General features: G+C 47.6%; 1 protein-coding gene across 4 annotated transcripts in view; it reads left to right on the top strand.

Moving 5' to 3' along the window:
* The window catches only part of NAV2 (neuron navigator 2), a 713,755-nt gene that overhangs the window by 550,272 nt on the left and 136,562 nt on the right, over positions 1-26,921 (top strand). For all 4 annotated transcript variants that reach the window (XM_082270274.1, XM_082270271.1, XM_082270272.1 and 1 more), the window contains 4 exons: positions 5,933-6,959; positions 12,709-12,821; positions 19,471-19,579; positions 23,421-23,807. In XM_082270274.1, coding sequence (XP_082126400.1) covers positions 5,933-6,959; positions 12,709-12,821; positions 19,471-19,579; positions 23,421-23,807 — 1,636 coding nt within the window. The remainder of the gene's footprint in view (positions 1-5,932; positions 6,960-12,708; positions 12,822-19,470; positions 19,580-23,420; positions 23,808-26,921) is intronic.

The following is a 26,921-nucleotide window of genomic DNA, read 5'->3' as shown; positions in this document are numbered from 1 at the left end:
CATTGCGGGGCCCTTTATTACTGTTCTGCAGCGGGACCCTTTCACAAGTTCTGCAGTGGGCCCCCTTTCTGGCATCTTGGGTTCTGCAGTGGGCCCCCTTTCTGGCATCTTGGGGCCCCCTGCACAGGCCCCCTGGAGCATGGGGCCCGGTTGCAATTGTGACCCCTGCAACCCCTGTAGTTACGCCCCTGCATTTAGGATATATTATATATACTGTTATCTTCTTCCATAACTCTCCATTGGACTGGTCCACCAAACACCCAATGTCTGTCCTCCTGTCACTCCTGTGTCACTCCTGTGTGGGAGTCAATTTTCTGCCCCTCTCCAAGTGCTGCCTGGGTCCAATGGACCCAACAGGACCCATGGTAGGGCCGGCCCTGTGTCAGTGTATTTATTACCTCTCATAGAGATCACAGCAGGGCCGTCTTTAAAACAGGGCAAAAGGGGCAGCTGCCCTGGGTCCAGTCATTGTTGTGGGGCCCAAAGCAGTTGCCCCTTTAGCCCACACTGCCTGCAAATAGTTAATAAGTGGTTTTGGGAGGGCCCAAGAAAATATTTGCCCAGGGTCCAATCAATATTAAAGATGGCCCTGGGTCACAGTACTCTCCCTGGCAATGCCTTAAATTGGTGTCTGTGAAGTTCCTGCCTCAAATATCTAAGGCTGGGTTCACACCGAATTTGACCGCAGCTCGCAGCAGGGGGTCCAGTGCATCTTTGTTTTCCATTTCAGGGATGAATTGGGCCTGCATTTTTGACTGAATTTGGGCCGAAAATAGAGCCAAAGACGCACAGGACTCCTGTGCAATCCGCTATGTGCCCCCCCCCGAAGGTGTGTAAACTGGCTATATTGAAAGTCGGTCACAATCTCCTGTTATGTGAATTGGATGCGGGGAAACCTGCATCCAGTTTGCATAAGTGTGAACCCAGCCTGACACAGATCAGCTCTTGCTGCAGCCTCTCACTTTGTGAGTTGCTACAAAGTTAGTGCTGCATTTGGATCTCTGGTGAAGGGAGGGTTGAGGAAAGTCACAAACTGGAGCCCAAAGGACAGCTTATTAACCATTTCCGGACCACCCTATAGCAGATATCCTGCTACAGGGCGGCCTTCCTGTGCAAGATCACACATATATATATATATATATATATGTGTGTGATTCTGCACTTCTACCTACAGATGTCGCCGGCGGGCTGCTTCTGCTGTTAAAGCAGAAACTGATCTACAGGTGCCGGGCACTGGATGTCCTCTGGCACCTGCTGAACATCGGTAAAACACACAGAACGGAGGCCCAGCAGGCCCCACCCACTGCAGAACACAGAACGGAGGCCCAGCAGGCCCCACCCACTGCAGAAAACTAAAGTAGGAGGTGGAGACAGGACCAGTCACCCTGCACAAGGAGAGCGAGCAGCAGTGATCGGTCTTTATTACAGGAAGGAAAAGTCTCACACTGGATTACTGCACAGATCTGGAAGAAATACACAAAGATCACCGAGATTCGGGAAGAATACACATGACTTTTCAGACAATATTTGCTCATCCTGGAGTCTTTCTTTACAAAAATGTGAACTTATAGAAAATATGTTTTTTTAACCTCTTGGTACCTACAGCATGCAAATATGTGGCCTTTCGGCGGGTGTGCCATGGCGCTAAGCGGCAGCATATTTGCATGCAAGATTGCAAAACAAGCTGTGCTGAGAGGGCGCTTCCAGCACAGTACCGACGGCTAACAGAAAGCTTTCCGATCATGTGATCGCTGTGAAAGCCAATCACGGCAGTCACATGATCATAAACCCCGGCGCCAAGGGGTTAAACAGGACATTCCTTAGGATACAGTAGATCCATTTATATATTCCTTCAAAACTGAATTGACACATTCCAGCTGAAATTTGACATCAGGTTTGTATTGGGCGTGCTCCTGTAAGCTGAGTGCCAGGTACATATTACTAAATCTGGTGCAGCTCTGCACAGAAACCAATCAGCTTCCAGGTTTTATTGTCAAAGCTTAAAGCGGAGTTCCACCCAAAAGTGGAACTTCCGCTCATTTGCTTCCCCCCCCCTTCCGGTGCCACATTTGGCACCTTTCAGGGGGGAGGGGGGAACGGGTACCTGTTTTTGACAGGTACCATTCCCCACTTCCAGGAGACGGTGCCGTCCCTCGGAGGTTTGGCCCCCTCCTCCTTCCCCTGTTGCCGAGCCAATCCGAATACGCAGGGAGCTTCGCGAATGCGCAGTAGGACCCGCCCGTTAAGCCGCAAGGCTTCACTGCCGGTTTCCCTTACCGGCAATGGCGGTGGCAGCACCCGACAGCTGATGGAAACATCGGCTGCGGTGCCGACATCGCTGGACTCCAGGACAGGTAAGTGTCCTAATATTAAAAGTCAGCGGCTACAGTATGTGTACAGTGTGTGTAGCTGCTGACTTTAATTGAACAAGCTAGTTAGAAGCTGATTGGTTACCATGCACAGCTGCACCAGATTTTGGACTCTCCAGTTTTAGTAAATCAGCCCCCATTGTGTCAGATGGGCCAATCTCTGTATGAGTTTCTCAGTTATCTGTCGGGAATAGAATTGCCCTTTCAGTGAAAAGTTTTTCTAGCTGGTTCCTGGCCAAGTGCACTTAGGAGATATTAAGCAGCTGATAGAAGATAAAAGTTGAGTATGAAATCCTTAGAGCTGCCCCCCCCCCCCTTTTATCTCTCCTTTTCCTCCCCCTGATACTCTCCACAGAAGCCTGTGTTTTATTGAGGAACATTCAGGGATTTAGGTTCCCCTCTTATATCATTGTTCGGTTATTGCACGTAAACGTGATTCCGATTTGCGGTATGGTTTTTTTCCTGGACCCATTTCAAGACACAACAAATGTTTGCAGTCAGGGGGAGGAAGAAGTGAAGGAAAAGCAGATGTGACTGATTTATTTTAAACCCCCGTTATGTAGCGTTATGTCTGTTCCAGGCGATTCCTCGGCTTGTAGTAAAATGTTTGCACAATGGTTTGGTGTGGAGTCACTTACATGGTCATTATCACTGTTACTGGCTGCTCTGGCGGAGTCGATGAGTGGTAAAACGCACGTTGTCACTTCATTCAGGCACAGAAGTGGAGTTGGGTTACCAGGCAGAGATGGAACCCTCGTATTACATTTCCTGGAAGAATCCAGAGAGAGAATCATTCTTCCCTTCATTATAACACCTCAGGTGATTCACCTGTGTGAAAGAGGGATGGTTGTCTGGTAGCTATTTTTGGTAATCTAAAATCTAGCAAGCTGTATTGATGTTAAAGCGGTAACATGCTATTTAAAGTGTCATGAAATATGAACAAAGCATACCCCTCTATAGTGTGTACTTGTCTCAGTCGCAACGATTATCGGCCGACCGATCGGCTGTCTTTTGTCCAGTGTTGTTGTGTTGGTTGAAATGTGCTCTAGACTGCACACTAATTTTTTCGGCCAACAACAACCAACTGCAGAAGTGATGTCATGTGCTGGTTTACTTTCCGTGTGTTTTTTCTTCTCTGAGCATGCCCAGTCTTGCTCATCTGATTTTTGTCTGCCGAACTCTGTACTGACTGATGGAAAATCGGCCGTTCTGTTGACGGCCAACAAAAATGTTATAGCCTGCACACCAGATTTTGTTCTTCCGAAAAGTCGCAGTCGGTTGTCGGAAGCATCATACTAACAAGCCGATAATTGGCCGATCGGACGTTGGCCGAAAATTCACGGCCAACAATCGTTGCGTGTGTATGGGGCTTAAGTATCATTTCTGTCTGCTGCCTCCTTCCTCTGCATGCGCAGTAGGGACCCGCCCGTGAAGCTACAAGGCCGGGTTCCCTTACCGGCAATGCGGGCGGCAGCACCCGACAGCCGATGTTTCCATTGGCTGCGGTGCCGACATCGCTGGGCTCCAGGACAGGTAAGTGTCCTAATATTAAGGCCCCTTTCCGTTCAGATCCGCCTGTCAGTTTTTTTGGGGCGGATCTGAACGGTCCCCCCATGCATCCCTATGGGGCATCCGATGTCAGCGGAGACATGTCTGCTGACATCCAATCCGATCCGTCAAATCTGGACGGAAAGGAAACCCTATTTTCCATCCCTATGGGGCATCGGATGTCAGCGGAGACATGTCCGCTGACATCCGATCCGTCAAATCTGGACGGATGGAAGCCCTATTTTCCATCCCTCCAGCGGATCGGATGAGAACGGACTGACGGTCCGTTCCCATCCGATTTCCCCATAGAGATGTATGGGGCTCTGACAGCCGTGTCTCCGCACACAGTGTGGAGAACAGCTGTCATTCTCCTGCTCAGCGGGGGATCAGCGGAGATAAACGGAGTCCGCTGACGGAGCGGACTGTGTGAAAGAGCCCTAAAAGTCAGCAGCTTCAGTATGTGTAGCTGCTGACTTTTAATTTTTTGGAGGGGGAGGCGAAACTCCGCTTTAAACTCTTTTCAGGAAAATTCAATTAATTGAAACTCTAACTCTAGAAACCCAATGGACAGTATTTGGGAGGGCGAGGTGGGGAACACCCAGCACCACCATTGCCATCTGTACAATCCAGGCACTAGTCATTTCTGGGACTCCGTCCCGTAACAGCCGGGGGTCTCAGACCGCACATCTCTGCAGCTTTATCACTTAGCTCAGGAAATATGTGAAATAGTTACTAATTTACCTGTAGATGACTTTTCTTGTCATTAGGCAGTTCTGTATCTTCCACAGAGGCTGATGTGGTCACCTTTCCATTAATGTTTAGTAACTGATCTCTGCAGTACAAGCGGTTACTAATTTCCTAGGAAGTTCATTTGATCACCCACATGTTAACTTGAGTGTGAAGGGTCATAAAGAGATGGGCATGGCCAAACCTACCCAGGCCTTGGCTTAGGCCTCATGTACATTGGTGCTGATAAACGGACGTTTAGGAGCAGTTGTGCGTGTTTTTTTTTTTTTTTTTTTCAGCAGCCCCTGAACTCTCCTCTATGTTATCTTATCTGTCCATGTACACTGAGACGTTTAACTGCTTACCGACCGCACGCCGCAGATATATTGTGGCAGGCTGGCTTGGCTGCGCCAGTCGCAGTACCTGTACAGCGACCCGCGGGAGCGATCCTGGGGACGCGCTCGCCCCTGTTTGCCAGCAGGGAAAGCTGATTCACGGGGCGATCGCTCCCCGTGGAGAGAGAACAGCGGTCTGCCGTTGTAAACACAGCAGACCGTTGTTCTCTCTGCTATCAACACAGAGCTCCTGTCTTCCTCCTATTTAGGATCACAGGTCTCTGTGTTGATATCACAAGCCTATCCCCCTCACAGTTAGAAAGCACCCCCTAGGCTCACATTTAACCCTTTGATTACCCCTGGGTTACATAGTTAGTGAGGTTGAAAAAAGACATCAGTACATCCAGTTCAACCTATGATGTGTGTGTGTGTCTACTGTTAACCGTACATTGTATACCCCTGTATGTTGTACATTGTATACCCCTGTATGTTGTACATTGTATACCCCTGTATGTTGTACATTGTATACCCCTGTATGTTGTACATTGTATACCCCTGTATGTTGTGGTCTTTAAGGTGCCCATCTAATAGTTTTTTGAAACTATCAATGCTCCCTGCTGATACCACTGCTTGTGGAAGAGAATTCCACATCCTTACAGCTCTTACAGTGAAGAACCCCTTACGTATTTTAAGGTTAAACCGCCTTTCCTCTAGTTTTAGTGAGTGGCCACGTGTCTTATTGTATTTCCTTTGTATTGATCATTCTTCTTACTGACCATCACACTAATGTATAGTGAGTTGTGGATGAAGTCATTTTTAGCAAGGGTTCCCTGAGACCAGCAAGATATTCTAGGGGTTCCTCTGTGTTGGGAAAGCCTGCTCTATACAGATATTTAGCAACGTATGACCGGTACTCTTAAAGCAATGTCCAATAATATATTTTGTGTCTTGCAGAGCCGGTGGAGAGCGCTGTTTCACAGCAGACAGGAATGAATGAAAATGGATTGTCAACGCTTTCCGCTAACAACTCAGCCATACCCCAACCCAACTCTGCAAATAAACCTTGGAGGAGCAAATCCCTTAGCGCAAAGCACACCAACACGTCTTCCATTCTGTCCGTCAAGCAGCCCATGCCGGACAGTGCTAAACAACCTCAAGAACCCCCCAAACCCACTCCCAACAATCAGAAATCTATGCTGGAGAAGTTAAAACTGTTCAATAGCAAGGGGGGTTCTAAAACAAGTCTAGAGGGCTCTCGGGATACCAGCTTTGAAAGACTCGACACCCTCCCGAGCTTCGAGGAGGCAGAGGAAATGGAGAGCGCCGTAAGAAATACCAACAGCACAAGCCCATCCTCGAACAGCCCCAAGATAGCGCTCAAGGGCATCGCTCAAAGGACGCTTGGCCGGGCCCTGACAAATAAGAAAAGTTCTCCAAAAGGCAGCGAGAAAGAAAAGGACAAACAGAAAGAAAAAGATAAGAACAAAGAGGTCGCCAAGAGGATTTCCGTTACAGAAAAGCCGGAGGTCAAAGAAGAAGCAAAAGAGGAACCTGCCCCGGCTTCCGCCGACATGCCAAAAAAATCCTCTAAGATTGCCAGCTTCATCCCCAAAGGGGGCAAAAAGGAGGGCTCTGCCGCCTCTCACAGTGGAATACCAAAACCAGGGAGTAAAACTGCCACCCCAGGGAAGTCCTCAAGTGCCCCCCCAGTCTCTGCCAAGGATGGGGAGAGGAGCCGGAGTGGGAAGACCAGTTCTGGGCTGTCTCTTCAGAAGCTTGACAATAGGAATTCAAGCTCTACGTCAAGTTTGGCCTCCTCTGAGGGGAAGGGGGTGGCCAGCACAGGAGGAGCCCAGCCTGCTAATGGGCCCGGTGGGAATACACAGACGACCGGAAGTAACACAGTCAGTGTCCAGCTACCTCAACCTCAACAGCAGTATAATCACCCGAACACGGCCACCGTCGCACCTTTCATGTACAGGTAACTTGTGTGGTGTGAGAACATAATTAATGCAGCTTTGTGCTCAGGCCTTGCCGTAAAGTTGAAATGTGAACCGGCCATAGACATTCATATATAGAGATAGGGGGAGATTTACTAAAACCGGAGCACTCAAAAGCTGGTGCAGCTGTGCATGGTAGCCAATCAGCTTCTAACTTCAGCTTGTTCAATTGGGCTTTGACAATAAAACCTGGAAGCTAATTGGTTTCCATGCAGAGTTGCATGCTTCAATTTTAGTAAAGCCCCACCCCCCATGGGCTTAACAAGCAGCAAATACGTTTAATGGCAAACCTTCACTGATCTCTGTAGCTGCAGGCACTGTGGAGCAAATTATGCTCAGAATTCACAAGAAAAGCAAAGCATTTAAGTTGTTCAATTATGCTTTGACAATAAAATCGGGAAGCTGATTGGTTTCCATGCAGAGTTGCATGCTTTAATTTTAGTAAAGCCCCACCCCCCATGGGCTTAACAAACAGCAAATACGTTTTAAAACAAACCTTCACTGATCTCTGTAGCTGCAGGCACTGTGGAACAAATTATGCTCAAAATTCACAAGAAAAGCAAAGCATTTAAGTTGTTCAATTAGGCTTTGACAATAAAACCTGGAAGCTGATTGGTTTCTATGCAGAGTTGCATGCTTCAATTTTAGTAAAGCCCCACCCCCCATGGGCTTAACAAGCAGCAAATACGTTTTAAAGCAAACCTTCACTGATCTCTGTAGCAGCAGGCACTGTGGAGCAAATTATGCTTAGAATTCACAAGAAAGGCAAAGCATTTAAGTTGGGACTCACCATTCTGCTCCCCCCCTGCACACCTGCCCTGTGCCTCAAGTCACTGCTGAAAGGGGGAGCAGAGTAAGCTGAGCTGCAGAAGTGAAAGTGCTAAAGTAGAAGGAAAGTCTACACTGTTGTTGGTTATTTGTTGATGAACATGCAAACGCATGCATTTTGTAATAGCAGTCTAAACAACTTTTTTTTTTTAAGTTTTTTTCAATGTGGTCACGTGACCACAAAGCTCCACCTAGTGTGTGACAGACAACGATTCTAAATCTCAAAGGACAGCGTCATCCCACCGCAGTCTAGAGCTGTAAGGCATTGGGTTCTATTTACTAAAACTGGAGAGTTTAAAATCCGGTGCAGCTGTGCATGGTAGCCAATCAGCTTCTAACTTTTAAGCTTTGACAATAAAACCTGGAAGCTGATTGGTTTCTATGCTGAGCTGCACCAGATTTTGCACTCTCTAGTTTTAGTAAATCAACCGCATTGTTGGCCAGGAGAGAATTCACACCCATCGGCCACACCAAAAGGGGATTGAGCCTGAGATTTGCAGTAAAAAACAAAACATTTAGACTTTGATTTAGTAGTAAATATATGTGGGGAGTATTAGCGATGGGGAAGTAACACTGGCATGTGGGTTAATGTGTGGACATATCTTCTTATTTAAGGATGAATTTGTCCACAGTGGCAGCAGCTACAGAGGTCAGTGAGGGCTTATTTAAAAGCTTTTTTAACCAGAAGGTTTTTTTAACCCTTCATGACCAGGTCATTTTTTGCTAATCAACACTGCTCTACTTTAACTGGAAATTACTCAGTCATGCAACACTGTACCCAAAATAAATTTACATAATTTTTTCACAAAAATAGAGCTTTCTTTTGGTGGTATTTGATCACCTCTGGGTTTTTTCAATTTTTTATTGCTATATAAACAAAAGACCGTAAGTTTTTTTAAATAAAAAAAAAAAAAAAAAAATATATATATATATATATATATATATATATATATATATATATATATATATATATATATTCTATTTTCTGTTATAAAACATATTCAATAAAATTATTATTACTATTATTATTATTATTAATAAAATATATTATATATAAATATAATATATTTATTATATATAAAATATATATATATATATATATATATATATATATATATATATATATATATATATATATATATCCAATTTTTTCACAACTTTAGGCCAAAATGCATTCTGCTACATGTCTTTGGTAAAATAAAAAACCCAATAAGTGTATATTTTTTTTGTTTGTGTGAAAGTTATAGCATCTACAAACTATGGGATATAAAAAAAATTGACCAATCCTAATCCTAAAATACAAGGACAGTACAAATACCCCCCCCCCCCTCCCCCAAATGTCCCCTTTTTGTAAAGTAGACAGTCCAAGGTATTTAGTAAGAGGCATGCAGTCATCATACTGACTGGTGAAAGCATGTAAAAAAAATAAAAAAATTCCTTTTTTATTTATTTTTTATTATTATTTATTTATTTTTTAATCTCTTTTTAGAATTTATTTTTTTTTACATCCTTTGATCAGAGTAGTTCAGTGTCACCATAGTGACCGTGTACTACTCTGGAGGGGTGATCAGAGATTATTTTTATTATTGATTATAACCAGTATGATGAATGACCCTGCCGCAGTGATTGTACTGTGGTGGGGTGGTTGGTCAGTCAAGTTGTTATCACTGCCTGTGCCCCTGCTGGGAACATTTGCCCTCTTTTTTATCCTGGTGACCATTGTCCACCGAGACAGAAAGTGATGAGAAATCCAAAATTTAGTCAAGTTTGGAGCGGAAATCTTCCAAAGGAGAGACTTGTTAAAGCTGAAATACCCTTCAATTTTCAGGGATTTGCTCTTTCTTCCTGTTATGTCTCTGAGAGAGGAAGTAAAAGGAAATTTCTCCAACGGGACACAGATTGTGAAAAGAAAAAACCTGAGGAGGGTATTTTTTTTTTTTTTTACCCTTCTGTACAATATCCAAAACTCAAATTTAAAATGTTGGCTTTAGCAATACTTTATAGCAGTGGTCTCCAAACTGAGGCCCGGGGGTCAGATGTGGCCCTTTAATTTTTTCCCAATGACACGAACAATGGGGCAGAATTCCACCCACTGGGGGCATAGATGGGGCATTGTTTTTTTTACTACCGTCGTCAGGACCTTTTCTACTCCCAATGTCCACAGGCAGGCCCCCCTAATGTCTGAAGGACAGTAAACTGGCCCATTGTTTAGAAAGGTTGGAGACCCCAGCTTTATTGTAAGGGCTTTAACCCTTGAAGGGTTTACAGATACTGGACAGACCTGCTTTTTGCACATATCAGAATATAACAAGCAGGGCCCTCTGATTCCTACTATATTAAAGTGTATTGTAGTTGTACTGTCTACCCACAAGTTGTAAAGCGCTGCGTAAACTGCCAGCGCTATATAAATCCTATATAATAATAATAGGACTGCTACAGGGATTCTAGGTATGCTGCACTGGGACGTGGGTCTGGAATGACCTGCAGGGCCTTGGGAAGCTGATAGTTACAGGGTGGGTAGGAGTTCCTGGAGAAGGAGGGTTTGCTTGGTAGGAAATACAATGTTTAATCCTCTGCTACAGACCAGAAATCCGAACAACCTGTGTAAATAGGAGAACTCCTAATAACAGACATCGTCTGCTCAGACTGAGCCACAGCGCCCTCCAGTGACCATTGTCAGGATTATCTGAATGTCATTCTAGGATATTTCTGGAATGCAGAAAAGAATTGTGAGTTAGTTAAGTCTACTTTTCCTGATTTGGTTTTCAGCATTCTGTGTCAGCTGCCTATTCATTGGACAGTTCTAGTGATTCATGAAAAATAAAAAATGATCACAGGAGTGGAGTTATTTACCTGAAAAGAATAATCGGCATTCTTCTTTGATTTTTTTTCATAAAATTAAAGTTGATTGGTTGATAATGGCATCAGTTTAAATGAATCTGCAAATGATACTGATTTGTTTTTGAGCTGGAGGGGGAGAGGTTACACAGGAACGCTATTATAATAATAAATAATAATATAATAAAATAATAATATAATAATATAAGTATTGGGTAGTGGTGTCACTATGTTGGCCATTTAGCTTGTGATTTTCAAGACTGGTCAAACAAAATCCTATAACGGATTACACATACAGAATATCTATACCAACCATGTCAGAGCAAAGCAACAGGTTTGCTTTAATTTGCCACCCCCAGCAGAGGCATAACCAGAACTTTCAGGGCACTGGTGCAAGAAACCATGAAGGGCTTCCCCCTGACCCCCAGCCGGGGCCCTTTCCTCTGGGACCCGGAGCCTTCCCACTCATCCTGGGGCCCTTTACTCCTGTCATGGGGCCCTTTATTGTGGTCCCGCAGCGGGACCCTTTTACATGTTCTGCAGAAGGCTCCCTTCCTGCTGTCATGTGGCCCTCCCACAGTGGCAGGAACGCAAGAGTCCAGTTGCAAATGCAACCTTTGTGACCCTGGTAGTTCCGCCACTGGTGTCAGTCGGACTGAGAATGGTGTCAGTCAGTAAAGCAGTGAATGGTGTCAGTAGGGCAGTGGATGGTGTCAGTAATGGTGTAGACCGTGTCAATAGGGTAGTGGAGGAGTCAGTAGTTTTTATTTTTGTTATCTTTTACCATTTTATTATTATTATTTTATTTTTACAATTCAATTTTTTTTTTTGCAATTTTTGAAGGAGCCCCACTGGGAGTGGGGGGGGGGGGTCTTTGGTGAAATATCAGTGTCATTAGTACAGTGACAGTGCATATTTTTTGGCACCAATCACTGTATTAGTGTCACTGGTTGCCACAAAGTGTCAAAAGTGTTGTTCAGTGTCTGAATGTCCACCGCAATATCTCAGTCCCACTATAAGTCACTGATGGCCGCCATTACTAGTATTAAAAAAAAGAAAATTCCAGTATATATTCCATAGTTTGTTTACACTATCTCCTGTGGTCCGGGGGAGGGGTATGGTGCGGTCCATCTGCCGCCCCCCGGCCCATGGAGCACCAGCCGCCACTGGTTATAACCCATGGGAGATATTTTTTTTGCCATCTGTGTCCCATTGAGGAGATTTCCCTTCACTTTCTGTCCAACAGCCAAACGGGAAGTTAGAGGAAATCTCTGCAAATTAAATGAATTCCTTGGGGACCCCCCCAAGTCACCAGAATCCGTGTCCCCATTAGATTTCCCCTCTATTACTTTTCTGGGGACAACCCAAAATTTGGTATTTTCTTTTACTTTCACGTTCAATGAGAATGGTAACCAGTGCAACTAGAGAGGCTGAATTCTACTCAACGGGGGCACAGACAGCAATAAAAACTGACAGGGGTTCTAATCCCTCTCCACTCTATCCAAAACGAAAGGAAAAAGTTTCCCCTTTAGTTATACTTTGTGTCTTATCCTGTGACATGGTCTCTCATGGCATTAAAGCAAGAGTGCTGACTGTACTGTCAGCTAGAAAGGATTAGAGAGATCACCCAAAAAACTGTCTTCATGAAAATACAGAAAAACAAACCAGTAAACAGAAAAACACATCGACAAATGACTTTTCAGACAAACATTATCTGGTATTCAGTTCTCTGTTCATATTTTGCCCCAGGGACCAGGAAGTGAGGTGGAATCTCTACAAGGGGGACACAAATAGTAGTAAAACATGGAGATTCTCTCTCTCTTTATCCACCCCAAAAATGAAAATCCTAGTAATGCATCGGGTCGGAATCCCTCCATTCTTTTAACCCTTGGTGCCTCTCCGTCGGTTAGTGCACATTGCCAGCGGGCAGCGTTGGCATGGGCAGCGCTCGGCATGGATCTGGCATGGCCGGGATGAGTGGAAGTGACAGTGTGAAGATAACTGTAATGAATTATGTAGGATGAATCTGCTGCAAGTTTATTCATTGTGTCTGCTTTGTTTCAGGTCGCAGGCAGACAGTGAAGGGAATGTTTCGGTGGAGAGCAGTTCAGGTGGATTACACATGGAACCAACGCTGTATAATAAACCAGGAACGGCCTGTCTGGAGGATCTGTCTGGTGAGTCTCATCAATGACCAGCATTGTAATGTACTTTACTTCCTGCATGTGGGGGTCCCATCATCCCTCCACTCTGCTCCCATACATGATCACCAGAATCTGGTTGGTCTGAGCAGCAACAAATGTCTATTCTCCCAGTGTCTGCATTGTGAACTGTCTGTGCTGATCCTTCACCACCAATCAGGCTCAATCAGAAAGCTGCCCTCAAAATACAGTTAATATAAATATATGAGAGATAGGTAGATATATAATATTATCTTATAAGTAATCGGTTTTATGATAGCTTTATGGGGGTTATCAGGGCTGTGCAGAGACCTTTGGAGCGGAAGGCGCTCAAAGTATAAAAGGGGCACATGGAACAGGGCTTTAAATAGGCAGGTGCGGGGGTGATCATTGGCTGTGGACATGATGCAGGGGGTGATCAGTGGCTGTGGACATGATGCAGGGGGTGATCAGTGGCTGCAGACATGGTGCAGGGGGTGATCAGTGGCTGCAGACATGGTGCAGGGGGTGATCAGTGGCTGCAGACATGGTGCAGGGGGTGATCAGTGGCTGCAGACATGGTGCAGGGGGTGATCAGTGGCTGCAGACATGGTGCAGGGGATGATCAGTGGCTGCAGACATGGTGCAGGGGGTGATCAGTGGCTGCAGACATGGTGCAGGGGGTGATCAGTGGCTGCAGACATTGTGCGGGGTGTGATCAGTGGCTGCAGACATTGTGCGGGGGGTGATCAGTGGCTGCAGACGTTGTGCGGGGGGGGGTGATCAGTGGCTGCAGACATGGTGCGGGGGGTGATTAGTGGCTGCAGACATTGTGCGGGGGGTGATCAGTGGCTGCAGACGTTGTGCGGGGGGGGGGGTGATCAGTGGCTGCAGACATGATGCAGGCGTGATCAGTGGCTGCAGACATGGTGCAGGGGGTGATCAGTGGCTGCAGACATGGTGTGTGGGGGGGTGATCAGTGGCTGCAGACATGGTGCAGGTGGTGGTCTAGTCAAAGGCTGCAGACAATGGTGCAGGGAGTGGTCAGAGGCTGTGGACATCGTGCGGGGGGTGATCAGTGGCTGCGGACATGGTGCAGGTGGTGGTCAGAGGCTGCGGACATGGTGCAGGGGGTGGTCTGGTCAGAGGCTGGGGACATGGTGCAGGGGGTAGTCAGAGGCTGTAGAGTGGTCTGGGGTCTGGTCTTGCCTAGTGATGTGACAACGAGGTGCTGTCGCTGTGCTGAGACCGAGTGCCTCAGTTTAAAAAATGGCGCCATATGGCCCCATTGCGTCTGCTCATTGGGCTCAGTATATGATTCATCTGGTCTAGAGAGTGAACCCGGAGGTCCATGAGAGCTGACTGGAGGAGTAGAGACACTTGAGACCCTCGAAAAACAGTATCGTGAGTAAAGGAGATCGTGTCTAGGAGCCTGACCTGAGGGGGGCCACCCCAGTGTAGAATAGTCAGAGGACGGGTTATCAGCAGGTGGAGTGAAAGGGGGTACTAGGTGTGTATCCTGAAGATAATTCATCCTAACAAGTCATCTGCACAGACACTTAATCCTAAATTCATCTAGTGGCAAGGTGAATCAGCAGCCTGGCTACATCTTCAGACAGGAGTCCTCATCCATTGTTAATAGTTCATAGTTGGAGTATCCCACTCTTCCCTTCCCCCATCCCTAATTTAAATAAAACCACAAAAACAAGACTGTTCATTGACTGAGTAAAGAGTTAAATTGTGCATGCTGCAGTTGCTAACGGTAACCCAGGGGGATCCCAAAGTGAACAATCCAGCAGCCCTCTAGGGGGCAGTGCTACACATACAGTTGGGGTGCTTTGGGAGATTTCCTCTTATTTTATATTCCTGAGGTCCTTTTTGATCTAAAGATGAAAGCTCTGATTTATACCAAAACTTTGAGGATAATTTCCTCTTGATTGTTGATTTAGGTAAAACAAAATAAATGAGAAAATCTCTGTCAACATTCAGGTGAATGGGTCACGTTCAGTAAACCTTTGCAGCTTAAAGGGGAGAGATAAAAACAATGCTCAGCCGTGCGTTTTTGACGCCCCCGACCACAAGTTTAAACAAGGCCTTAAAGCGGAGTTCCAGCCATTTACTCACCTGTCCAACGGTCCAGCGATGCGGCCGCCGGAAGCCTCGATCCTCTCCCTCGGCGCCGGCATCACTGCTGTGGGCACCCGGCTGTTACAGTTTGCGGCTTCACAGCCGGGTACCCACTGCGCATGCGCGAGTCGCGCTGCGCGCCGTGATTGGCCGGCAATCTTCTGGGACCTCTGACGTGTCCCAGAAGATTGCAGGGAGGGAAGGGGAGAGGAGAACTTCCGCTCAGGGCGCCGCGGCGCTCCGAGCGGAAGTGGGAGCGGGTACCTGTCAAAACTAGGTACCCGCTCCCCCCCCCCAAAAAATGACATGCCAAATGTGGCATGTCGGGGGGTCAGGACTCCCTAAAGCGGAAGTTCCACTTTTGGGTGGAACTCCGCTTTAAAGTTGTGTGAGAGTCTGCAGAATGGATTTCCTCCCCCATCTGTTTAGAATTGGAGAGAAATGTGTGCTGGTTTGGATACGTTTTCTTTATTTATTATGTTCAGCAATATAAAAATAAATAAACAAAATGTTTAAAAATATTTTCCTTTCCTGGACTTCTGTTTGGAATATCTGTCAGAATCCCAGTACAGACTTCTTAAAGGGAAAGTACAGTCAATATTCAGTGAGAACATGTTTTGAGTTCATTGCGTTTGCACTAAGGTCATACTTCTGTGTTTTTACTTTTCATATCCTTGCTGTTCTGTATGAAAAAAAAAAAAAGCCATCATAGCAAATTTCCATCTAGCAACCAGCTTTGTATAGTAGGACTGGTAGATAAGAGATTTAACCACTTAAGCCCCGGAAGATTTTACCCCCTTCCTGACCAGGGCATATTCTGCGATTCGGCACTGCGTGAGGTTAACGGACAATTGCGCGGTCGTGCGACGCTGTACCTAAACGAATTTGGCGTCCTTTTTTTTCCCACAAACAGAGCTTTCTTTTGGTGGTATTTGATCACCTGTGCGATTTTTTGATCATGCACTATAAACAAAAAAAAGAGCGTCAATTTTGCAAAAATAACAATATTTTTCACATTTTCCCCCAAAAAAAAATGTAAAACATTTTCGGTCAATTTGTTTTATGCTACATATGTTTGGTAAAAAAAATCGCAATAAGCGTATTTTGATTGGTTTGCGCAAAAGTTATCGCGTTTACTAAGTAAGGGAAAGATTTTTGTCATTATTGTTGTTTTTTTTTTTAAACGTGTAATGGCGGCGATCTGCGGTTTTTTTTTTTTTTTTTTTTTTGCGGGACTGCGACATTGCGGCGGACAGATCGGACCCTTGACTGACATTTTTGACACTTTTGGGGTTACCAGTGACATTACTGCAGTAATCAGTGCTATATATATGCATTGTTACTGTAAAATTACACTGGAAGTGAAGGGGTTAACTTTTTTGAGAGGGAGGGGCTGTGTGTGTCCCTAGGGGCGTGATTCTAAGTGTGATTGGCTGTGGCTTGAGGTGTAGGAACAGTGATCAACGGTCCTACATAGTAGAACCGTATCATCTCCATTCTTACACAGGGGAGAATGACAGGCGGCTTTGTTTACATCAGCCGGCTGCCTTTCTCCCTCTGCACCGACGATCGCTGAGTGACCGGCGGACATCGGGTCCCACAGTCACACGCGCGGGGGGGGGGGTCCGTGACCGTGCACTCGCTCCCTAGACCCTCACAGGCAAGCGACTTAGCCCTACGTCGCTCTGCCTGTGAGGGGCTGACTGCCGACGTAAATAGTCATGCGGCAGTCGGCAAGTGGTTTAAGAGCTCACTCTTGTTAAGGAGGTGAGCAGTAAAGACTAGGCCTCTCTTAGCAACATCCTAGCAATGTCCTGGGGGTATTCCAGTCAGGTTTCAGGAGGTATTTAAAAGGCAAAAAAGGGGGAGGGCACGTAGGCCTAGTGCAGTGATGGTGAACCTTGGCACACCAGATGTTTTGGAACTACATTTCCCATGATGCTCAACTACACTGCAGAGTGCATGAGCATCATGGGAAATGTAGTTCCAAAACATGTGGGGTGCCAAGGTTCACCATCACTGGCCTAGGGCATTACCCTCAATAAATGGCTTTATTAACCACTTCTGGACCGGAAGATTTTCCCCCTAAATGACCAGGCCATTTTTTGCGATTCAGCACTGCGTTATTTTAACTGACAATTGCGCGGTCGTGCGGCGCTGTACCCAAATAAAATTTATGTCCTTTCCCCACAAATAGAGCTTTCTTTTGGTGGTATTTGATCACCTGTGTGATTTTTTTATTGCTTGCGCCATGAACAAAAAAAGAGCGACAATTCTGAGAAAAATAAATAATATATATATACATATATGTATGTATGTATATGTATATATATATATGTGTGTATACAATATAATGTGTGTGTGTGTGTGTGTATATGTATATATATATATGTGTGTATGTATGTGTGTGTATATGTATATATATATGTGTGTATACAATATAATGTGTGTGTGTGTGTCTATATATATATATATATATGTGTGTATATATATTTTTTTTTCACTTTCTACTATATAACATTCCCAATAAAAAAAAAATGTAAAAATCAAAATGTTTTCATCATTTTAGGCCAATTTGTATTCTGCTACATATTTTTAATCAAAAGAAATCCCAATAAGTGTATTTTGATTGGTTTGTGCAAAAGTTATCCCGTCTACAAAGTAGGGGAAAGATTTATGTTCTTTTTTTAAAAAAAACTAGTAATGGCGGCGATCTGCGATTTCTTACCGTGACTGCGTCATTGCGGCGGACAGATCGGACCCCTGGCTGACATTTTTGACACTTTTGGGGGTACCAGTGACATTACTACAGTAATCAGTGCTATACATATGCACTGTTACTGTAATAATGACACTGGCAGGGAAGGGGTTAACCCTATGGGTGATCAAAGGGTTAAATGTGAGCCTAAGGGAGTGTTTACTAACTGTGAGGGGGATGGGCTTATGGAATCAACACCGAGACCAGTGATCCTATATAGGAGGAGCTCTGTATTGATTTCTGAGAGAACAGTCTGCTGTGTTTACAACAGCAGACCGCCGCTCTCTCTCCACAGGGAGTGATTGCAGGGGCCGGGTGGCAATCACAGCCGCCGGCCCAGTGAATCAGCTTCCCTGCTGGCGAATGTGGGCACACCCCCCAGGATGGCTCCCGTGAACCGGCGTACAGGTATGGCAATTTCCAGGAACCTGCCACCGTAATTTGCAGGAACCAACCGACGGCTGGTTGGCAACTGATTAAATAAACAAAGATACATATACTCACAAACCAATGCTTGAATAAATGCTTTTCATAAAAGTCTTCTGCTTCAGGCCCCTTACACACTTCAAAGTCGTACGATTTTACTGCGACTTTGTTGCCACGATTTTGATGCGAGTTTGACTGGGCTTGAATGTCTTTGGCCTCAAAACGCATCAAAATTGTGCAAAAGTAGTAGAGGGACTACTTTGAAATCGGTGCAACTTCAAATCGCACAGATATGAACGGTACTCATTGGGAAATAATGGAGAACGACTTGTCATGTGATTTTTGCAGTCCTAAATCGCATGACAAGTCGCACAAGTGTGAAAGGGGGCTAAGTCCATGTAGATATGTGCATGTCACATGGGATTAGCTTGATCGACTAATGAGTTTAGAGGTTTCCATCTTCCTCAGAACCTTAAACGCATTAGCCGATCGAACTAATTTATTCAAGCATTGGTTTGTGAGTATATTTACCTTTTTTTTATTTAATAAAGCCATTTATTGAGAATAATGTGCTAAGCCTACGCACCCCCCCCTTTTTTTTCCTTTTATCTGCAGTATTTTCGGACATCCCCAGTTCTTTTAAAGGCAGCAAGGCATGCATTATCCACAGGGCCGCCTTTAATATTGATTGGACCCTGGGCAAAATTTTCTTGGGCCCTCCCAAATCCACTTATCAACTATTCTCAGGCAGTGCAGGCTCAAGGGGCAGCTGCTTTAGGCCCCACAACAATGACTGGGCCCGGGGCAGCTGCCCCTTTTGCTCTGCCTTAAAGACGGCCCTGATTATCCACTCAATCAGTCAACATGGTGCATCTATTGACACAGGCAGCGTGGCTTGACCCCGCCCTCTGCTCCCTTTTCACTGGATTTGATTGACAGCAGCAGGAGCCAATGGCTTCCGCAGCTCTCACAGAGTCCAGTGAGGAGGGAGAGAGCAGTGCCATGGTACAGCGCTGGATCGAGTTCAGGCTCAGGTAAGTCCTTAGGGGGGGGGGGGGGTGCAGAGGAAAAGCTGCATTAAGGTTAAAAAAAAAAAAACCTTTAGCTTTTACAACCACATTAATTAATATTTCTTAACCGGGAAAGAGTCTTGTTTCGGGATTCATTGTTTCAGTATCATACAGTTCCTTAAGCTGCGTAGCTAAAACTTCAGCGGGCGCCTCGGCTGCAGTAGAAACCTTTTTGGTCTTTTTTTTTTTTTTTGGATCCATCCTGATTATATAAAATACTGCGTATTTCCCGTGTTCTCAACGGCCTTGCATAGCAAGTAATGTATACCCTCTATTGTGCTTCCAGGGGAAGATCCTGAAACCCGGAGATTAAGAACTGTGAAAAACATTGCTGACCTTCGACAAAACTTGGAGGAGACCATGTCCAGCCTCAGGGGAACCCAAGTCACACACAGGTACCCTCTGATCCTGATTACCCCTTTCATTCTACATTCTGTTGTCCGAAAACTAGTGAGGAGTGGTGGGTTGATCCCCCTATCAGGTCTTTATTGCTGTGTTTGTAGTGTTTGGGATATTCACCTTCTTTATTTCTCCTAATGCCCTATAGCAACAAGATCAGAAATTAGGAATTTTAAAACTTTCAATAAACACAAATTGACTAACTTTGTACTCTCACCACCCTGTGGTGGGTGGCTGGCTGTCTGGCACCCTGTGGTGGGTGGCTGGCTGTCTGGCACCCTGTGGTGGGTGGCTGGCTGTCTGGCACCCTGTGGTGGGTGGCTGGCTGTCTGGCACCCTGTGGTGGGAGGCTGGCTGTCTGGCACCCTGTGGTGGGTGGCTGGCTGTCTGGCACCCTGTGGTGGGTGGCTGGCTGTGTGGCACCCTGTGGCGGGTGGCTGGCTGTGTAGCACCCTGTGGTGGGTGGCTGGCTGTCACCCTGTGGTGGGTGGCTGGCTGTCTGGCACCTTGTGGTGGGTGGCTGGCTGTCTGGCACCTTGTGGTGGGTGGGTGGCTGGCTGTCTGGCACCCTGTGGTGGGTGGCTGGCTGTCTGGCACCCTGTGGTGGGTGGCTTGCTGTCTGGCACCCTGTGGTGGGTGACTGGTTGTCTGGCAACCTGTGGTGGGTGGCTGGCTGTCACCCTGTGGTGGGTGGCTGGCTGGCTGGCACCTTGTGGTGGGTGGCTGGCTGTGTGGCACCCTGTGGTGGGTGGCTGGCTATCTGGCACCCTGTGGTGGGTGGCTTGCTGTCTGGCACCCTGTGGTGGGTGGCTTGCTGTCTGGCACCCTGTGGTGGGTGGCTGGCTGTCTGGCACCCTGTGGTGGGTGGCTGGCTGTCACCCTGTGGTGGGTGGCTGGCTGTCTGGCACCTTGTGGTGGGTGGCTGGCTGTCTGGCACCCTGTGGTGGGTGGCTTGCTGTCTGGCACCCTGTGGTGGGTGACTGGTTGTCTGGCAACCTGTGGTGGGTGGCTGGCTGTCACCCTGTGGTGGGTGGCTGGCTGGCTGGCACCTTGTGGTGGGTGGCTGGCTGTCTGGCACCTTGTGGTGGGTGGGTGGCTGGCTGTCTGGCACCCTGTGGTGGGTGGCTGGCTGTCTGGCACCCTGTGGTGGGTGGCTTGCTGTCTGGCACCCTGTGGTGGGTGACTGGTTGTCTGGCAACCTGTGGTGGGTGGCTGGCTGTCACCCTGTGGTGGGTGGCTGGCTGGCTGGCACCTTGTGGTGGGTGGCTGGCTGTGTGGCACCCTGTGGTGGGTGGCTGGCTATCTGGCACCCTGTGGTGGGTGGCTTGCTGTCTGGCACCCTGTGGTGGGTGGCTTGCTGTCTGGCACCCTGTGGTGGGTGGCTGGCTGTCTGGCACCCTGTGGTGGGTGGCTGGCTGTCACCCTGTGGTGGGTGGCTGGCTGTCTGGCACCTTGTGGTGGGTGGCTGGCTGTCTGGCACCCTGTGGTGGGTGGCTTGCTGTCTGGCACCCTGTGGTGGCTGGCTGTGTGGCACCCTGTGGTGGGTGGCTGGCTGTCACCCTGTGGTGGGTGGCTGGCTGTCTGGCACCTTGTGGTGGGTGGCTGGCTGTCTGGCACCCTGTGGTGGGTGGCTGGCTGTCTGGCACCTTGTGGTGGGTGGCTTGCTGTCTGGCACCCTGTGGTGGGTGGCTGGCTGTCTGGCACCTTGTGGTGGGTGGGTGGCTGGCTGTCTGGCACCCTGTGGTGGGTGGCTGGCTGTCTGGCACCCTGTGGTGGGTGGCTGGCTGTCTGGCACCTTGTGGTGGGTGGCTGGCTGTCTGGCACCCTGTGGTGGGTGGCTTGCTGTCTGGCACCCTGTGGTGGCTGGCTGTGTGGCACCCTGTGGTGGGTGGCTGGCTGTCACCCTGTGGTGGGTGGCTGGCTGTCTGGCACCTTGTGGTGGGTGGCTGGCTGTGTGGCACCCTGTGGTGGGTGGCTGGCTGTCTGGCACCTTGTGGTGGGTGGCTTGCTGTCTGGCACCCTGTGGTGGGTGGCTGGCTGTCTGGCACCTTGTGGTGGGTGGGTGGCTGGCTGTCTGGCACCCTGTGGTGGGTGGCTGGCTGTCTGGCACCCTGTGGTGGGTGGCTGGCTGTCTGGCACCTTGTGGTGGGTGGCTGGCTGTCTGGCACCCTGTGGTGGGTGGCTTGCTGTCTGGCACCCTGTGGTGGCTGGCTGTGTGGCACCCTGTGGTGGGTGGCTGGCTGTCACCCTGTGGTGGGTGGCTGGCTGTCTGGCACCTTGTGGTGGGTGGCTGGCTGTCTGGCACCCTGTGGTGGGTGGCTGGCTGTCTGGCACCTTGTGGTGGGTGGCTTGCTGTCTGGCACCCTGTGGTGGGTGGCTGGCTGTCTGGCACCTTGTGGTGGGTGGGTGGCTGGCTGTCTGGCACCCTGTGGTGGGTGGCTGGCTGTCTGGCACCCTGTGGTGGGTGGCTGGCTGTCTGGCACCTTGTGGTGGGTGGCTGGCTGTCTGGCACCCTGTGGTGGGTGGCTTGCTGTCTGGCACCCTGTGGTGGCTGGCTGTGTGGCACCCTGTGGTGGGTGGCTGGCTGTCACCCTGTGGTGGGTGGCTGGCTGTCTGGCACCTTGTGGTGGGTGGCTGGCTGTCTGGCACCCTGTGGTGGGTGGCTGGCTGTCTGGCACCTTGTGGTGGGTGGCTTGCTGTCTGGCACCCTGTGGTGGGTGGCTGGCTGTCTGGCACCTTGTGGTGGGTGGGTGGCTGGCTGTCTGGCACCCTGTGGTGGGTGGCTGGCTGTCTGGCACCCTGTGGTGGGTGGCTGGCTGTCTGGCACCTTGTGGTGGGTGGCTGGCTGTCTGGCACCCTGTGGTGGGTGGCTTGCTGTCTGGCACCCTGTGGTGGCTGGCTGTGTGGCACCCTGTGGTGGGTGGCTGGCTGTCACCCTGTGGTGGGTGGCTGGCTGTCTGGCACCTTGTGGTGGGTGGCTGGCTGTCTGGCACCCTGTGGTGGGTGGCTGGCTGTCTGGCACCTTGTGGTGGGTGGCTTGCTGTCTGGCACCCTGTGGTGGGTGGCTGGCTGTCTGGCACCTTGTGGTGGGTGGCTTGCTGTCTGGCACCCTGTGGTGGGTGGCTGGCTGTCTGGCACCCTGTGGTGGGTGGCTTGCTGTCTGGCACCCTGTGGTGGGTGGCTGGCTGTCTGGCACCCTGTGGTGGGTGGCTGGCTGTCTGGCACCCTGTGGTGGGTGGCTGGCTGTCTGGCACCCTGTGGGTGGCTTGCTGTCTGGCACCCTGTGGCGGGTGGCTGGCTGTATGGCACCCTGTGGCGGGTGGCTGGCTGTCTGGCACCCTGTGGTGGGTGGCTGGCTGTCTGGCACCCTGTGGTGGGTGGCTGGCTGTCTGGCACCCTGTGGTGGGTAATATCTGCCAGTTCCGGGGCCGATACCGATATATCGGGGAAAGTGCATATCGGCCCATGATATATCGGTCTTGCTGATAATCAGTTTATCCCTAATTCCTATATCATCACTGACACCTAGTGGCCATCATTTTTCCAAGGAAAAAAAAAAACATTATGGACACTAGATGGCGCTGACAATATAGGAACCACACATAAGAGGAAGTACAGCAATTTTCTTCCTGTGTGGGTGTTCATCACATCAAAATAATGAACATTTATTCCAGGAATGCATTTTTTAAAGCTTTGTGAGTGTGTTTTGTAGTCTGCTTATTGTATCCTTTTTTTGTTGGTTGGGGAAAATTATTGTTGGACAATTTTACTTATAATAAATGGACTGTAACAGATCAATAATGTGTTATAATTCTTATATTTTTTCTCTTTTCTCAGCACGTTGGAGACAACATTTGACAGCAACGTGACTACTGAAATCAGTGGCCGCAGCATCCTTGGCCTAGCCTCCCGACCAACTCCTTTGACGTGGAGATTGGGACAGTCCAGCCCTCGTCTGCAGGCAGGCGATGCCCCCTCTATGGGCAACGGGTACCCTCCACGAGCCAGCGCCAGCCGCTTTATAAGCTGCGAGTCCGGGCGATACATGTACCCTGCGCCTCTCAGGAGGCAGCTGGCTAACAGAGGAGGTAACCTGGGCCACGGCGACCTCTCTGATAAATGTGACGACTTGGACATGGAGAGCGTCAACGTCGATGCCACGGGATACATGAGCGATGGCGATGTCCTCAGCAAGAACATAAGAAGCGATGAAATCACTAGCGGGTAAGAACTGTCACCTGAATAGCAGGAGAAATTATTAATATCAAATTATAACATTTATTGTTAACTGCTACTCTTGTAAAATCTCCTCATCCTCTTCCACTTCACACTAGAGCAAGGGATCTCCAAACTACTGCCAGGGGGCCACATACGGCCCACTACAAGATTTTATACAGCCTGCAGCTAGAGTCAGTGGTGTATCCTCAGACTTAGCAGACTGAAGATGAAGGTCCATTGGTCTCTACTTCTGCTGGGGAGCTCTGATAGGAACCCCAAAGTATGGGGGAACTCTGATAGGGACCCTGATGTATGGGGGAACTCTGATAGGGACCCCAAAGTATTGGGAACCTCTGCTAGGGACCCTGATGTATGAGGGAACATTGATAGGGACCCTGATATATGGAAGAACACTGATAGGGACCCTGATGTATGGGGAAACTCTGATAGAGACCCTGATGTATGGGGAAACTCTGATAGGGACCCTGCTGCATGGAAGAACACTAAGGTCTCCACTTCTGCTGGGGAGCTCTGATAGGAACCCCAGTGTATGGGGGAACTCTGATCGGGACCCTGATGTATGAGGGAACATTGATAGGGACCCTGATATATGGAAGAACACTGATAGGGACCCTGATGTATGGGGGAACTCTGATAGGGACCCTGATGTATGGGGAAACTCTGATAGGGATCCTGATGTAAGGGGGAACTCTGATAGGGACTCTGATAGTGACCCTTCTGTGTGGGGGACTTTGATAGGAATCCTAATGTATAGAGGAACTCTGAGAAGGGACCCTAATGTAAGGGGGAACTCTGAGAAGGACCCTGATTTAAGGAGGAACTCTGAGAACCCTGATGTATGGGGGATTTCTGATAAAGGACCCTGATGTATGGGGGAACTCTGCTAGTGACTCTGATGTATGGGGGACTTTGATAAGGACCCTGATTTAAGTAGGAACTCTGAGGACCCTGATGTGTGGGGGATTTCTGATAAAGGACCCTAATGCATGGGGGAACTCTGATAGTGACTCTGATATATGGGGGACTTTGATAGGAACCCTGATGTATGGAGGAACTCTGATGGAGACCCTGATGTAAAGGGGGACCCTGATAGAGACCCTTATGTGTGGGGGACTTTGATAGGAACCCTGATGTATGGGGGAACTCTGAGAGGAACCCTGATGTAAGGGGGAACTCTGATAGAGGCCCTGATGTATTGGGGACTTTACTAAGAACCCTGATGTATGGAGGAACTCTGATAGGCACCCTGGTGTTAGGGGGAACTCTGATAGCAATCTTGATGTATGGGGGAACTCTGGTAGGGACCCCAAAGTATGGGGCAACCCTTATTAGTAAGGGGGCTCTGAAATGATGAAGGACTTCGGATATGAAAGGGGGACTCCTATGGACGTTGATATAAAAGGGGGACTCTTATTGCCATTGATACGAAAGGGAGACTCTTATTGACGTTGAGGAGGGGTTCTAAAGCGATGGTGAGGCTTCTGGTGTGGAAGAGGGGAATTCTGATATTAAGTTACTTCTTGAAGTGTGTTTATTCATTCATTTCAATTTTATTCATTCATTTCTTGACCTGTCAATATTTGTAAAATATACAATGTGGCCCTCGAAAGTTTGGAGACCCCCTGCACTGGAGAACAAACTAGAACCACCGATTGTTCAGACATGGGAAGCCACAATAGAACATTGAACACACAAGAAAATAATCTACGCCCTAGAAAAAGTGTCCAGACCACAGAAATCGATAAAAAAATAAAATAATACTTTATTATAAATGACAAAACACTATGCAAATAAGGATCACCCCTGGTAATATACCTGACAGGGGAGCCTGAGGATGGCCTATCCCACACATCTAGCCCTGGGCTCCTTATAGGATGAACAGTTAGGACAAGGTCTGTTGGATGCTTGTACAGGTGAATGGCAGCCGCTGGTTCCCTCTGGAGGATGACAGGCAGGGGACCCGTCACTGGAACAACAGCCGAATTCAGCATCAGCAGACTGGTGGGCAGGCAGGTGCACAGTAAAAGGGGCTGCATACTGGTGCGCAGAACAGATGCAGGAGCTCAGGTCTGGTTTGAAGCCGGGCAGGCCGGGTCAGCAGCTGTTGGGCAGATCAGGTACAGAATCTGTAGCAGGTGCAAGGTCAGGTTCCAAGCCGGGGTCAGTATCAGATGAACCAATCAGACACATCCTCCACAGATCCCCCCTATGAGAAAGTATAAGAGGAAAAACAGATTGAATCCTGAGTGCTACTGATCCAGATCAGCAAGCAGTATACACAACATGCATAATGTATACAACCAACTGAATAGAATACGTAAAGTGTAAAATATATGTGCTAGATGCAGAAATAAATACTATAATAATAACCAAATTTGTGCCCATCAAAACCCACCCCAAAAACCTACTGATGACGTTGCCGCACGGACCATATAACAATAAAAATAAGAAGTACATATGCTAAAACTGTTGGAATAGAAGAGGTAGTGCTAACATAAAAGTAGATGATCTGGAGACTGGTGACCCGAAGCCCTATGCGTATTGCTTCACAGTTGGCCCCCTTTGTGTCATTTATTTACAAAATATGCAATCGCAATCATTAATAAATGTATTGATCCATACAAAAAAAAAAAAAAAATGAAAAATGTCTTCATGTGTCACTGGGAGGTGCATTTGGAAGAGGAACTATTGTTGGGAAAGAAATGCAGTTGCTCAAAACTTTGGCCACTAGATGGCACCATAAATACATTAAACATGCAGACATGATGAAGGGGATATAGGTCCCGATTTACCGGAGAGTAATGTACAGTGTAGTGATCATATACAAAGGAATTTAACAAGAAAACAAAATTGAACTCATTCAGATGTTTGTAGTAAAAACAGGTTCATGTCACCTTAGTAAATCAGGTGATTTACACCATCTATATTTTATTTATTTTATTCTTAATTTTTTTATTTATTTATTATTTTATTTATATTTTATTTATTTATTTTATTTATATTTTATTTATTTTAAATAAATAATAAAATATTTATTATTTATTTTATTATTATTTTATTCATTTACACTATCTATATCCAATATATAGAAAGCCTGGG

Source organism: Pelophylax lessonae (genome assembly GCF_965119305.1).
Source record: "Pelophylax lessonae genome assembly, chromosome: 10".
In the NCBI taxonomy this organism is placed as follows: Eukaryota; Metazoa; Chordata; class Amphibia; order Anura; family Ranidae; genus Pelophylax; species Pelophylax lessonae.
The sequence above is the reverse complement of the archived record's forward strand: the minus strand, read 5'-3'. Positions and strand labels throughout refer to the sequence as shown.